The 14708-nt window shown below is 34.9% G+C and overlaps 11 protein-coding genes across 11 annotated transcripts; 4 read left to right on the top strand and 7 right to left on the bottom strand.

Moving 5' to 3' along the window:
- BMR1_03g02345 (Nucleoporin FG repeat region) lies at positions 1077-3566 on the bottom strand (the record flags this gene model as incomplete). Its single annotated transcript, XM_021482041.1, has 2 exons — positions 1077-1630; positions 2018-3566. 2 exons carry the CDS (start codon positions 3564-3566, stop codon positions 1077-1079), a joined length of 2103 nt encoding a protein of 700 aa, XP_021338605.1.
- Positions 3567-4634: 1068 nt separating this feature from the next.
- BMR1_03g02341 (DNA-directed RNA polymerase II subunit D) lies at positions 4635-4766 on the bottom strand (the record flags this gene model as incomplete). The annotated part of the gene is made up of 1 exon (XM_021482040.1): positions 4635-4766. One exon carries the CDS (start codon positions 4764-4766, stop codon positions 4635-4637), a length of 132 nt encoding a protein of 43 aa, XP_021338604.1.
- Positions 4767-5094: 328 nt separating this feature from the next.
- On the bottom strand, positions 5095-5274 carry BMR1_03g02340 (hypothetical protein; the record flags this gene model as incomplete). Its single annotated transcript, XM_012793625.1, has 1 exon — positions 5095-5274. One exon carries the CDS (start codon positions 5272-5274, stop codon positions 5095-5097), a length of 180 nt encoding a protein of 59 aa, XP_012649079.1.
- A 310-nt stretch (positions 5275-5584) lies between these two features.
- BMR1_03g02335 (DNA-directed RNA polymerase II subunit RPB4) lies at positions 5585-6042 on the top strand (the record flags this gene model as incomplete). Its single annotated transcript, XM_012793624.1, has 4 exons — positions 5585-5724; positions 5747-5824; positions 5847-5931; positions 5953-6042. 4 exons carry the CDS (start codon positions 5585-5587, stop codon positions 6040-6042), a joined length of 393 nt encoding a protein of 130 aa, XP_012649078.1.
- A 320-nt stretch (positions 6043-6362) lies between these two features.
- On the bottom strand, positions 6363-8161 carry BMR1_03g02330 (PCI domain-containing protein 2; the record flags this gene model as incomplete). Its single annotated transcript, XM_021482039.1, has 6 exons — positions 6363-6446; positions 6542-7032; positions 7117-7408; positions 7652-7754; positions 7836-7999; positions 8021-8161. 6 exons carry the CDS (start codon positions 8159-8161, stop codon positions 6363-6365), a joined length of 1275 nt encoding a protein of 424 aa, XP_021338603.1.
- On the top strand, positions 8264-8960 carry BMR1_03g02316 (DnaJ homolog subfamily C member 19; the record flags this gene model as incomplete). The annotated part of the gene is made up of 4 exons (XM_021482038.1): positions 8264-8518; positions 8541-8682; positions 8704-8755; positions 8777-8960. The coding sequence occupies 4 exons, from the start codon at positions 8264-8266 to the stop codon at positions 8958-8960; spliced, it is 633 nt and encodes a 210-aa protein (XP_021338602.1).
- On the bottom strand, positions 8989-9486 carry BMR1_03g02315 (protein pelota; the record flags this gene model as incomplete). The annotated part of the gene is made up of 3 exons (XM_012793620.1): positions 8989-9044; positions 9065-9138; positions 9332-9486. The coding sequence occupies 3 exons, from the start codon at positions 9484-9486 to the stop codon at positions 8989-8991; spliced, it is 285 nt and encodes a 94-aa protein (XP_012649074.1).
- BMR1_03g02310 (Protein pelota homolog) lies at positions 9598-10928 on the top strand (the record flags this gene model as incomplete). Its single annotated transcript, XM_021482036.1, is given in 10 exon segments — positions 9598-9810; positions 9831-9962; positions 9984-10061; positions 10083-10205; positions 10228-10329; positions 10349-10389; positions 10412-10477; positions 10500-10608; positions 10634-10802; positions 10876-10928. 10 exon segments carry the CDS (start codon positions 9598-9600, stop codon positions 10926-10928), a joined length of 1086 nt encoding a protein of 361 aa, XP_021338601.1.
- Positions 10996-11928, bottom strand: BMR1_03g02305 (hypothetical protein; the record flags this gene model as incomplete). Its single annotated transcript, XM_012793618.1, has 1 exon — positions 10996-11928. The coding sequence occupies one exon, from the start codon at positions 11926-11928 to the stop codon at positions 10996-10998; it is 933 nt and encodes a 310-aa protein (XP_012649072.1).
- On the top strand, positions 12183-12629 carry BMR1_03g02300 (hypothetical protein; the record flags this gene model as incomplete). The annotated part of the gene is made up of 1 exon (XM_012793617.1): positions 12183-12629. One exon carries the CDS (start codon positions 12183-12185, stop codon positions 12627-12629), a length of 447 nt encoding a protein of 148 aa, XP_012649071.1.
- Positions 12825-14704, bottom strand: BMR1_03g02286 (alpha/beta hydrolase, putative; the record flags this gene model as incomplete). The annotated part of the gene is made up of 6 exons (XM_021482035.1): positions 12825-13203; positions 13420-13565; positions 13588-13910; positions 14228-14467; positions 14488-14626; positions 14648-14704. 6 exons carry the CDS (start codon positions 14702-14704, stop codon positions 12825-12827), a joined length of 1284 nt encoding a protein of 427 aa, XP_021338600.1.
- Between the last annotated feature and the right edge of the window lie 4 nt (positions 14705-14708).

The raw sequence follows: 14708 nt of genomic DNA, 5'->3' as shown, positions 1-14708 counted from the left end.
ACCTCATTAAAGTCATGTACATTAATTACTTATTACAGCAGTTCTAATCTAAATACCTATACACACATATTTTGTAGTTTAGTATTAGAATTATGACACAAATTCTAAAGATTACTCTAAAATTTACCATTACATACTTCACCCACACTACTAATCTTACTGTTATCGTTAATTGTTTCTTATTCACCAAATATTATTTTAATCTATTTAAAAAATGTCAAGTTTTGTATAAACCAATAGCCAATGACAGTATGCTCTATAAAAAACGATTTAAATAGGTTAGTCCTAGTTAATCATTTTGACCCTTGATTAGGAAAGTAAGTTTCTATACATAATTCCAGCGATTCTAATGTAGATACATTATTTGCATTAGATTGACAATGATTATTCCACTCATTAAATGATGATATTGAAGCTTGCAGTATAAATAATTTGTTGTAAATCCTCACTTGATCCTTTTATATTGTTCTGTTGTAACTGCCATTTATTTGTCATTTGTAGTAGGGTCTAAACTGTTATTTGTTTGACTATTATAATGCGCGATGCAAACCTCCTTTATTCAAAATGAATTGTTTATTGACTTGCCTATCCTTGTGTTAACCTTTTGTCCTTCCAAGAATATTTCTTAGAATTAATTCTTATATTCATGTGCATATTTATATTTCGAACCAATTATATAAATTAATTTATTATATATACATATTTACAATTTATATCAAGTTTAATGGCTGATATATTTATTATAGTTAAAATACTACATAATAACAATAATTACCATTATATCATAAATTTTTATGCATCTTATTTTGCAATATCTGTCATATATTACATAAATATTATCCACATATAACCTGGACATACACCTAATGCCCAGCAATTATACACTTGACTGTTCTATACCCTATTATGATATACCACGAATATGGATATATGATCTGTGCATAATTTATGCGTAAAAATGAATTTGACATTTTGCACTAATAATTTGTGAATGTTGTGCATTGACAGTGAAAATAAAAACCAGTGTTACCATATTAGCCAATCAAATTCCAACCAACTTAATCGTTAAATATTGTTTAGACTGCTTGCTGCTGCTTAATAGCGTCAAGTTTCTTCTCAATCTCCGATGTCTGAAGCTGGATATTTTCAATAGTGTCCTGGTGGAATGCAAACACTTTAGCAACATTAGCCAGGGGCTCCGGTTGCGAAGCTTTAACCACAGAATCCACCACATCATGTGCGGCCTTTAATTGAGCTTCTAAATCCCGCAATTTGTTGGAGACGAAATCTATAGTTTCGCCACTCTTACTGGTTATTTTCTTATCTGGACCCAACAACGTCTCAAGCGCAGTATCCATTATATCCAACGATTCTAGCACCTGTTGCTGTTCCTTCTCAATAACTTGGATCATCTCCTGTACTTGGTTCTGTCTTTCCTGAACAGTTGCTTGCTCATCCAACAATACTTGTAACTTTTCTGTTTGTAGTATTAGATCGCGATCGATCCTCTGTATGTCTTGAGCAAACTCAGTAAACCTTTGTATCTTGACTTCCATTCTCTTCTCCCAGTTAGAAAGTAGGTCTTGCACACATTCATGCTCCACAGACGAAAATGACAACTCAACTTGGCCTACGTTATCATGCAATATAACACAAGGGATTAATTTGACGCCAAATTTTTGAAATTTCAATTCCAACAATGTATAATCAATCAAAATTAGTAAACGATGTAAATTCAGAACCGTAGTGACACGATATATACGCATTATACATAATATATATTGCGTGCAATGGCCACTATCACTGTGCGTGTAAGTTGATAAGCGTTTTTTTAAATGAAATATAAATCAAGAGTATTAGCATTGTACTTCCATAACAAAAACATGCATAATTGCCATAGATGTTACAATTTTATCAAATTTAAAAAATGTAAATTATATATATATATACATATGAATTAATGTGACATGTAAATGGTTGAAAAAGGATACTTTTAAATGCCCAAATAGTGACCTACCTTTGAGATCTCCTCCAGCTGTTGGCTTATCTGTGATAAATGCGTTAGGCGTATCGTTAGTAGCGGCAGTGACATCCGGCCCCGAATCTGTTTGTTTTTCAAAAGGGCTAGTGCCAACGAGTTTAGTTGTGGAATCAGTAGTAGTTGTAACGTCGGTCGATCCAAATAAACCATCGGTAGCAGGGGACGGTGTACTAGTTGTTAGTATGGCAGTTGGCACAGTTGTAGTGTTAGCAGGAGTAGTGTTGTTAGCAGGCGCCGGTGTTGTAGTGCTGGTGGTGCCAAATAATCCACCAGACACCGGCGCAGTAGTTGCACTTGCAGTGCCAAACAACCCTCCCCCTCCTACTGTAGTTGTTGCTTGTGTTGGAGTTGTGGACGTAGTAGAAGAAGAACCGAATAGTCCACCGCTAGCAGGCGCCGGTGTTGTGGTGCTGGTGGTGCCAAATAATCCACCAGACGCCGGCGCAGTAGTTGCACTTGCAGTGCCAAACAACCCTCCCCCTCCTACTGTAGTTGTTGCTTGTGTTGGAGTTGTTGTGGACGTAGTAGAAGAAGAACCGAATAGTCCACCGCTAGCAGGCGCCGGTGTTGTAGTGCTGGTGGTGCCAAATAAATTACCTCCACTGGTAGTGGTTCCAGTTTGGCCGAATAACCCTCCTCCTGATGCTGGAGCCGAAGTAGTTGATGAACCAAAAATACCCCCACCAGATTGACCTGTAGTATTTCCACCGCCAAATAATCCACTACCACTGCCAGGCTGTGGAGTTGTTGACGTCGAACCGAACAATCCAGTCCCTGAGGCCGAGGTTGTGGTATTTGTTGAGCCAAATATGCCACTGCTTCCACTGGCAGGGGTTCCTGTTTGGCCAAATAACCCTCCTCCTGATGCTGGAGCCGAAGTAGTTGATGAACCAAAAATACCACCACTAGTTGTCGTTGAAGTGCTAGGTTGACCAAAAAGACCACCGCTTCCACTAGCTGGAGTAGTACTTGAACCAAATAGCCCCGCTCCCGAACTTGGTTGAGTCGTACTGGTACTAGAAAACAATCCAGTGCCGCTTGTCGCAGGTGTGGATGGCTGCCCGAATAGTCCGCCACTACTTGGCGCTGGCGCAAAAGATGAGGTAAATAATCCACCTCCTCCACTGGTAGTGGTTCCAGTTTGGCCGAATAACCCTCCTCCTGATGCTGGAGCCGAAGTAGTTGATGAACCAAAAATACCCCCACCAGATTGACCTGTAGTATTTCCACCGCCAAATAATCCACTACCACTGCTAACATTAGTGTTAGATTGACCAAAAATGCCGCCTCCGCTATTAACTGGAGCTGTGGATGAACCAAAAATCCCACCGCTAGAAGCAGCAGACTGTGTATTTGAACCGAAAATACTACTATTTGCGGGAGCTGGAGATGATCCAAATAATCCGCTGCATGTTTGGGTTGGCTGTTGCGATGTTGACCCGAATAACCCTCCCCCAGACTGTTGGTTAGATTGGCCAAATAATCCACCACCAATCTGCTGCGATTGACCAAACAGTCCCGACATGATATTTAAACTATATGATTATAGGGGTCACGCCTATATGAAAAATTTAAAATTCTAGAGTGATTTTATAATGATATTATTTGTGGATAAATGTGGATAATGATATTTAAAATTGGGATGTTTCAAGAAAAATCAATTTTAAAATCGCAATACACAACATTTATCAACCTTCCTACCGACATAAACAGTCGGCGCGCCGGTGTTTTTTCATTAATTTTTTAGCAGCAACACCCTGAGAACACTACAGTAACACATTAAATTATCACTGAAACACTGCCAAACAATTGTGAAGATGATTTCTAATTGTAAGACTCTCACATATTCGCGAATAACGGATAACATCACAGGAAGTGAGATTTTGAATTAGTTGTTAGAATATGAGTGCGTTCATACTAACAATTCCCTATGCATTTAGAAAAATGACCATACTATCTACAATTATAATATGTTACTAGCTGGCGCAATATCCCGCAGATCAATATACACGTTTTTCGTGTCTATTATGATGAATGGTTCCAAAAATGACTATTTGGTTAGATTATGTTATGAATTTTTTTTTGGTGTATTTTGTCGAGATAATTCGTACACTATTTCCCATATATGTTTCAGTTGCCTCAATGAATACGGTTAATAAACATTTACAATAGGTCATAGTGGATAAGGGTGCCACTATCAATAGTTGCTCTATTTTCGATAGTGCCAATGTTGTTCCGGGACAAGATAGTTATGTCAATTTATTGACAGTGATACATACAATTCTATAGTTGCTAGAGGCAGTGGTAGTGTTATTTTATTAGTTGGATAATATGCATACCTGCACTAGATTTCTTAATGTATGCAATTAAACCATTATGATGTAAATAATCATAATTATTTATAATAACCATGGTAAAAATTTCACCCAGTTCCAACCGGAGTTCATCTGATATTAACCTTTTCCACAGCACATGAATGCTTGTATTATTTGTAATACCCTAAGAACACCAAGTCATCAATAATATACAAAATTTACTTTAGGGGATTCCACATTAAATACTGTATATTACATCTTAATTGGATTGATATATATCACATATCTTCTGGCAATAACGCTATGATTAATGTTATAGAAAACCATCCTAATAATATGAAAATAAGCACCTTGGTGAAGTTATTACTGCAAATTTTTATAATATTCTTCTTTCCTTCATTCATATTCATATCCAATAGCCATAGCTATACAGCACAACTAGTTTAATTTGAGTAGTTTTTTCGCTGGTAATACTGGCATTGACAATAGAAGCTTGCAAATGTAAAATGTCTCCACTAGTACATGTGTAACTTTGTTAAATCAAATTAACACTAATAGAACAGGTATGGCCGATTAAATTTGGCATGAATTGTGAAGACGATTTGGTGGACTATGGATTGGATGATAAGAACAATCGTGACGTTCAAATACAATCTGAATATTTATGCAAATCAAATTATAAACAGTTTCCATCTATAAATCTTGAGATTGAACTTTATTTGACGCTTAAGACCTTGATCAACAGGCGAGGCTGTATGCAAACAAGGACACCAAGATTTTAGCATCGGAACTTTCAACCATTTTCGCAATTATGGGAAATGAAATACACTCAATTTTCGGGACTTCTGATGGGTTTTTGGTTATAACTATGTCAAAGTGGGATACCATTGTAATATTTATATACTCGTGATAAACCATATAATTATATAACCATAAAATGACAGATAATTATGTAAATTAGTACTAGTATTTATAGCATACACTGAAGAAATCTTTGTTGTTAATGGGCCGATTAGCAATGTATTTATTATAGCCTACCTGATTACCAGCCTCGTCAAATACACGTTCAGCTTCTTCATGTTCATGAAGAATTGAAAGGCTGACCAAGTTGAAATATAATTAAAAATATATATTTGAATTTCCAAACTTTTTATTAGTTACCTATATACAAAATAGATGATATCACATGGATGTATACATTGCAACATAATCAGTATATAGTGTTAAGATGGTTGTGGCTAATGATCTGAGCGAGTTGAATTTGGGACCCGAATTTGAAGATTACAAGTGCTTAAACCTTTGTGAATTGCACCTAATTTTGGGCGATCAAATTAGGCTTAATCCTAAACGTAACGAGGCAGCTCAGCAGTAACATGAAACTGTTATTTAGGTTGTTAAAGTCATTTTATGACTATTCTGGTAGATTTTCAAAGTTAAAATATCGCAATGCAATTGTAGACATTAGAACGTAAGTGGAGTGCTAATTTTAGGAGTCTTGAAAGGGAGGGCGGATTGCATGAATATGAAATGGCATCTTTGGTCAATTTGCTACCCAAATCTGTACAGGAAGCCAAGGTAATTAATATTTGAAAATAGTCCCTGATTCCCTCAATTGCCAGGCTTCCAGAGAGAAGAATTGTTCAAATTTTAGATCTATTGGAGAGCTATAGGATACAGGCATCATAAATCAATTATATAAATTTTCATACACTAATTGTCATGTTTTTTACGTTAACCTAGTCCAATAAATAATTTTTGTCTATATTAATTATTTTTGTATGTGTTATAAACATCATTTAACAGCTTCGTCTGTATATGGGAGTTCGATTATTATTTATTGAATACTTTATTAAAAAATGCACCGAGGAGAGCTAGTAATTAATTCTAAATAATTGTTTTGAATAATTATTTAATTAAATACTCAACAGATAACTAATTATAGCAAATGTTGGAAATTTCTACAATTAAAATAAAAAATAATAATTTACTACAAGAATTGTGAATATTTATTCCAATATCGTCTCAATTATCGGAGGGAATGGCTGAATCTTGCTAAACACTAGTGTTTGATGTTCCCAGGATATGTAACCCTGTGTTACATGTTTCAACAATTTCACTGATATATAGATATGGGTATTTGTAAAATGAAATTTTACAAATCTTTACTATAATTGATGAAACATACCTTAATATACCCCAAGCGAATCAAATTGGCACAGAGACAAATCATTTCATCATTGTCCAAATTATGTATCTGCCACTTGACTAACGCAGTAAAGAGTGGTATTGGTACCATATTGGGTTTCTGATCCGGCATAGCTTCATTCCACCATTGTTTAGCTCTCTTGACCAGTGTCCTAATTACTAGGTATTTAAACCTTTCAACGCAAAGAATCGTCCCTTTTTGGATAAATATTGATATATACTTTTCGAGTGTTTGCTCAAAAAGTTGGATGTTGCCAATTTTAATCCCCTTTACAATGTCTAAATGGTGTTCCATACCATATTTTTTTAGAATCAATTTTGGAGGCAATTGACCCAGACAAATTCTCACAACTACTAAACATTCGAGAATCGCTCTTTTTGCTTTGATATGTTTGTCTCCACAGTATGTAAATGCCCAGCTTAGATTTTCATCTGCTTGTTTATAACGATCTTGCTGCATATGTAACTTGCCTACGTAATAATTTAATACATTGTTAAAATATTATTTCCAATAATGAAATAATATATTCAATTCCATAAAATAGTGTGGTATACCTAAGTAGTATCTGAAGTTAATCAATGGACCCAAGGGACAAGACTCTGGGTTAATCGTGGTAGATTCTATTGCCTTGAGAAATCCTGCTGCCATTTGCATATTACCCAATTGCATACACCCTTTAATTGAATGACCCAGGAGTACTATATAGGCTGGATGCCTATCTTCCTCTCCCCTAACCCGCCCCAATTTGCTCCTAATCATGTTGAGTGCTTCTTTTGAGTTAGCATCTGTATCTTGTGGGAATTCATCATCGCCAAAATGGCCACCAACCCTCTCTTGTTTGTCGGCCTAAGTTAGAATGTACTACTACAATATAATTTTTACATATGATAATATGTAAAAATTATCACTTTACAAAATAATACACATATATGACGGTAATATTTAATTATGAATAAAAAATTAACCAGTGAATTCTTATATATTACTATACACAATCTATAACTTCTCTTATATTGTTGCGGAAATATGAATGGTTGTGCACATATAATAAGGGATGAAGATTGAGATTTATAACACCAAAAAGCTTACCAATGAACCACATTTGAAAAGTATATTACAAATTGTATGTAGACAAGGCACAAGCCAATTATATTGTTGCATCCTTTCATCTAGATATAAGTCCAGCCAAACACTGTGTTAATAGGTTAGTCATAAAATAGGTTAATTTTTTTAACACCATAACGGTGTTAAAAAATGCATTAAATGAAAGTACTCTAAAAGTTGGGAACTCCTCTTTAAGACATCTTTCCAATTAATTGGATGGGTAGCTATCAATCTACAAAGGCTGAGATAGTTAACACAGAGATTCTTCAACCCTGGCCCAACTTGATTGTCATATTTAGCAAAATATTTATTTCCAATGTCGATTATTTCACTCTAATTCCATCTATAAATTACCTCCTGCAGTAGACCTACTTGTCTCCAGGCTAGAACCTCACATAAAGGGGAAAATAGTTTGGCAAACCCTGATGGATTGAGGGTATCTATTTGTGCATTTACTTGTTGTGCCCAATTGACGATGCTTGACAGGTCAGCCATCAAAAAATATTTCCAATAACCATTTAACGTTTTAATTGCTTTGCATAGAAAAATTTCAGTCAATCCATCATCACAAGTACAAGTGAATGACACTAAGTGTAGATGGGGACTGACGGATTCCTAGTCCTATCATTGCCTATAGTCCCTAACCTATTCTTCACAACACAGTTGTACATTAAGCGCCACATTTGTACTAAAAATGATGGGAAAGAATATCCCAGTGGTAGAACATTGTTCATAACATTCCCTGGGGAATCTATGGATAAGAATGCATTGGAAGATATTTTATCACAATATGTAACCATAGAATTGATAGATTTGATGGTTAAACGACAAAAAAGAGGGTTTATAGACAAGGCAATTAAAATAATTCACTCAGATAAATACTTTGTGCCATGTAGTTATGTCTACTGAGTCACAGCTAGAAAAAATAATTACTATGGGCACTAGACCTTTCATAGACAATATCAATTTATTGGCACTGCCAAATCCCCTAAAATATAGTCACAAGAATTGCTATGGTAATATATCTAATTATTTAGATCACAAACAAACATACATGAATTTCGTGGAGAAACCCGATAATATGTCCAAGTAATTAAATAGCTAACTTAGAAAAGTAGACGAATATATGGCAAAATATGATATAATGAAGGAAATTGAGCGCAAGGTGGCCGAAAAAGCCCTTGTTGATGAGGATGGATTTGTACGTGTTACTAGCGGTCCTAAAATTAGGAAATGTGATGTTGTCAAAACAGGTTTCGGTGACTTTTACAAGTTTCAAAACAAACAAATATAATCAACACTCCTAAACAGTTGTTAAAGTATCATTTTATTAGAAAATCCTTGGCCTCGTTAACTTTTGAGGCTAAATATGTTGAGCCTGTGTAAATTATTATTTACCTCCGTTATCAGGGTGATTCTTTAGCATTAAGTTGCGATGGAACTGTCTTATCTTGTCCTTAGTAGGGGCTCCCCTATATTAATCACAGAGTTACATTAAATTTGTTAAAATTTAGAAAAAATTATTGTAAACGTGCCAAACATTGTAAATTCCGCACAATTTATGACAATTTAATACCACTTATGACAATGTTACAGAATTACATGTGTGAATAAGTATAATTTATTATTTGTTTTAAATAATAAATTATGTTTTGACAAACTTACGAGATATTAAGGATATTTATGGCCTCTGAGTATGACATTTTGGGTTCAAATCCCATAGGAATTTTTCCAGAAGGAAATTTATTGAAGCTGCGATAGACCATCCTGGCAACGAATGCGCATCCGCCAAGGGCAATTAAAGCCATGTGCCAAGTCATGTCATCTTATACTTTAGCCCCCACCTGCTATACTTTATACCTACACATATGTAACTCATGAATATGTAATTTAAATTCACAAATATGACAAATAATATCAAATAATATACGATGAGAATACTCTATTTCGGGAGAACTAAGGGCAACGGGGCAGAATTGAAAGTTAAATTGGAAGATCCCGATGATTGTTGGTGTATATACAATATTCTTGCCATTGGTGATACAATAACATGTTTTACCAGCAGAAAGGTTGATGTAATGGGGAATGATTGCAAATGCAAAGGTAAAATTATCAAAAAATTCAATATAACACTCAGTATTGAGGTAAATCAGTTGTAACCCAGAAATTCGAATTCAATACATATGATGAATCAATAAGTATTTCAGGTCGAAACACTAGAGAACTAGAATTTATAAAGATAGGCCAGTATCATACAGTAGAACTTAATGATAATTCTATCATAACTCTCAAAAAGGTATTAATCTATTAAAAATAGAATGTTTGGAATAGAACAACGGATGATCTATTTAAAAGGGCCAAAGACAAATCTAACGAAACAATTAGAGCAGTACTTGTAAGAAATAGTATAAATTAGCTTATTGGTGAAGGAATTGCCATATTTTACAAACTCACAAAATTTATTACCAAGGAAATATTCAAGGTTAAAAGAACCACCCCCAAAAGATATAATAATGTAGCAAACCTACGCTATGATAAGGTAAAAAATATCACTAAAAAAGAGCATCGAATCTTTTTACTTAACAGTGGCTAAGACGCTAAACCAACATTTGAATGTTGATAAGAAGTACAATGTTACAATTGCAGGCCCTGGGTTCATCAAAGTATCAATATCTAACATAGAACAGTTTCACTAATTATATCAGTGATAATGCCATTAAACTGTGATTAGACCCCATAATTTAGTGGTTTTACACAATTGCACAAAGTTCTACCCTCATTCACAGTCCAATCCGTGTCTCTGGTGGGAAGGTAAATGCCACTCTCAGTTTAGATCTGCACTTAATGAAATTCCGGATTTGACACCTGATATTAGCGTGCTCTATGAACTAAAAAAGAGGATGGGGATGGGTACTGATACATTTCTTATAGGCCAAAATATGGTATTAACTAGTGATTATTACATAGATTAAACAACACATGGATAGTGGTGCAATTGAACACTTATTAGTTACTGATGGGATTTTACGCTGCCAATCTGTGGAAAATAGGAAAGATATGTTGTCTATTATAGATAAAATCAAAAATCATGGCGGAAAAGTGACCATTGTATCGGATAACCACCACTCAAGTGATGGTAAGACTTCCATTTGGTGCTTTGTTTTATGAATAATCAAAAAATCCTATTGACTGAGAATTATTTAACTCAGAATTGATTAGATTATCTGGAATCGCAGCACTAACTAGATATTCTATTTCGTGAAACCAGAATTGTAAATTAGTCAAAACTATTGTACAATTATTGCATTTTTCGTTAGTTACAAATATAATTACGATGAATTACCTTGCTCTTGTGCCTTAGCTTCAGTATTCGTGTGAGGCTTATCAGTTGTTTGTGTTCCCTCCTGCTGGGGATTAGGTTGACTCTCTGGTATCGATTTGATGGCGTTTACTATGTTTTCTGCAGGTTGCAAAATTGTCATAGTATCAAATTGTATATTGCTCTGTTCAATTTGCATGTTTTTACTCAGTGCGACCAAATTTCTTAGGTATTCAATTTGGTACTCACTTTTTCTGCCATTAAACATTAAGTTGGATTGGTGTTGATTGTTTATTTTTTCGCCTCCCGTTCCCTCATTGTTAAACAAGTCTTCTATTTCTTGAATTAGTTTTTCTGCATTTCTACTTTCATCATCAAATCCTTCCTTTGCTGCCCTAACCTTTTTTTCGAGTTTTTCACCAGTGTGCTTCAGATGTTCAGATATGTTCTTCAGCGTCGTGTTACCTCCGCTTGCAGCCTTTACATCGGATGACTCTTTTTTAAATTCATCTACAGCATCGGAAGCAGCGTCTAAGAGTGACTTAGAATCATTGACTTCACTCTTGATTGATTTTGCAATAGCTTCAACATGTTCGATTCCCTCCTCTTTGACTGTGAGGGTTTGATTTTTAGCATGATGATTAACAACGTTTTCGGCGTGATTTCTAGAAGAAATATTCAAAAATTCTGGGCCTTCAAACCTGTTAAACTTATGAGTGTATTCAAAGAGAATTCTGTCTTTGGCCGAGCCTTCAGGAAGGGATGTTATTATACTATTAGTAAGAATACTCAGTGTAGTTTGGATGCCAATTTCTAAATCTTTGGAAAAGGCTAATATTTTTTCAAGACTTGACAAATATACTCTTAATTCATTGACTGCTTCTCCACACACAGATTTAAGTGCTATGACAATCAACAATTGAAGGAAGGATATCTTCTTCATTGCGATCTAAGTAGGTTTTCAAACATATGATATTGCAAACTATATATATAAAAAATGTTTAATAAAGGAATAAACGACTATACGGTTATGCATATGTTGTGCTATGAGGTGCAAGGAGAATACACATCCTATGGTTGGGGTGTTTGTAAGGTTATTATCATGTGATTATTTATCTACACTAGTATCTCTTTGACTATGAGTTATAACTATGGAATCAGATTAAAAAATCAAATAGAATATAATAAATCGCTATAATGAGATTTACTTTGAAATCTGCCATAAAACTCATCTATGGTCTGGTGGACGTGGGATTCTCGCGTCACGATATCCATTACATGCTAAGTGAAAGATCTAATGAGCTATTAAAAGCAGGAGTGGATCCAAGACACTGGCAAGCTAGGGAGAAGATTGCATTTCTATCATCAATTGGAATACCTAAATCGCAGGCACTCGATATAATTGTCAACAACCCATTATTATTAGCCAGCACAATTGCAGATATTGACTTGGCCTGTAAATGCTTAGCAAAATCAGGTGCTAGTATAGGGGATTATGTAACTTTACTGGCAGAATCCTTAGAAATGATAAAACCACATAGCTCGGCAACAAATTCAGATAAAACAACTAATTTGGCCAACAAAATTGTACCGGATGAAACTTTCTCAACAAATAAAAATGTTAAATCCAATTATCCTAAATGATACATGAGGGTTCGGTTGAAATGCGGCGAACGAAAAAAATATAATTTTAGTAGATGTGACACGGTGCAACATGATAAATACCGAGACTAATTAGTTGATAATTTGTATGTAATGTTAAACAATTAAGTTACAGGTCTTTGAGGCATAATGGATAAAATTTTGTAAATTATAATAATTAATTACAGATATAACTAATTATTTCATATCATCAGCCGCAGTGTCAACAAGGGTGTCCACCGTCTCGTGCACATGATCAACCACCTCATTGACGAATTCGCGGGAAATGGCGCCCCTTTGAGTTAATTGATCCAAGTAATTTGATAATGGCTTTTCATCAACAGTCGGCGAGGTTGATTTGGAACCCTTCTTTTGAGACAATGGATTAACAGTTCTTCTGAAGATTCCACAAGGGCCTGATGTTTGGGCCTTACATGCCCTAGAACTTTCGGTGCGGCTGTTAGTCATTCGCGCTGATTCAGCTCTGCCTGAATTATTTTTGCTGTTGGATTTTAAAATATCAGTCTCTCCAAATGAAGGCAGGGAAGTTGATCTCAAGTTGCAAATGTGTACATCTCTACATTAACCAGTGTATATTATATTTTTGAATGAGCGAGGAATTCATTTGTATAATAAAAACATGTATGCTTGTGCACACACATATATTTGTGCTTTATACATATGAGTAATGACGCGTAACAAAACAAAAATATAGACATACATAACATGAATTCTGTGTAAGATATATGTAGTGGTAGATATTTTAAAACATTATTTAATACAAGTTGCTTACCGAGACGTAGATCTCACAGGTTCAGCTCTCTTGTTAAACCTAGACGGCTTATTCATGTAAACTTTTGGTACATCAATGTCAAAGGGCTGATTATCATTAACGTTGCTTTTTGTTCTCAAAAAATCCAAAAATGGCATTGCAATATCCTAAATCACATTCTCTGCCTACATCTATAATATAGAATTCGTTGTGGTATGATTCAGAGGGGAAGTAGCCCATTTTGAACTTAGATTCGTATTTATCAAAGAGTGTCTTGCCGTGAATTACGTTAATTATTTCATCATCCAAACCATGGATTATCAGAAGAGGTGTATTGGGGGCCATGTCAAGTATAGATGCCTCGTTATCCCAGTAATTATCTATAATCCAGGTACCCAGTGGAGAATAATCTTGTACAATTTTATGCACTGACATATAAGGGGCGTGTAGCACCACTCCTCCAATTTTAACTCCTTTCTTGCCTAGATCCCCTGCTATTCTACATGCGGGACCTGAATTATATTGAATATATTCTTAACAATTAAGATCAGCAATAGTGATATTTAGATGGTTAAAAAGGCAATTATGCACATAAATTTAGATATTGCAAACTAATACTTGAAACATTAAAAATAATTATCAATAATACATTTATATGAAAATATTAGTAATCAAGCGATTGGAGAACAAGATAATACGCTCGACCTGTGTACAAACGGTAAAATGGAAATTAAACCAGAAAATATACTTGTAAAGTATATTTCATTGATAAATGGATTTAAAAGCGTTTACTTGAAGCATTTTTGTTAAAAACATAATAATTAGTTACCTGTACCAATGGAACGACCAAAAAATACAATCGAGGAAGCCGGCACACCCAAATAGACGAACAAATTAAATGCAGAAATACCTCTGCGATTAATATCATCGCCATTTGGATATTCTTTAGGGTAAATGCTATCAGGGGGAATGCCATAGCCGGGAAATTCGACTGCACATATCGAAGCGTTCAAGTAGTCACTTATTACTTGCAATTCAGGTTGAATATGTCCAATATCACACGAGTTGGCTAAATAACAGCTTACACACCATGGAAATATATTATTATACATTTTGTGGGCTTAGCAGATTTTATCCACAATGCAGGAAATGATTTGTGTTCCCACCTCCTTTTATTAAACCCAAAGTCTTCAGGTATCCAAATTAGTTGATCGAGAGTTTCGTCATACTACAATTATTTGTAACATACAGAAGATTTGGGTACTGGAAATAGAAGGCTGTTACCCAAAGACGGACCGTTGCCCATACCT

Source organism: Babesia microti, chromosome III (assembly GCF_000691945.2).
Source record: "Babesia microti strain RI chromosome III, complete genome".
In the NCBI taxonomy this organism is placed as follows: Eukaryota; Apicomplexa; class Aconoidasida; order Piroplasmida; family Babesiidae; genus Babesia; species Babesia microti.
This window is presented reverse-complemented; position numbering and strand designations above follow the sequence as displayed.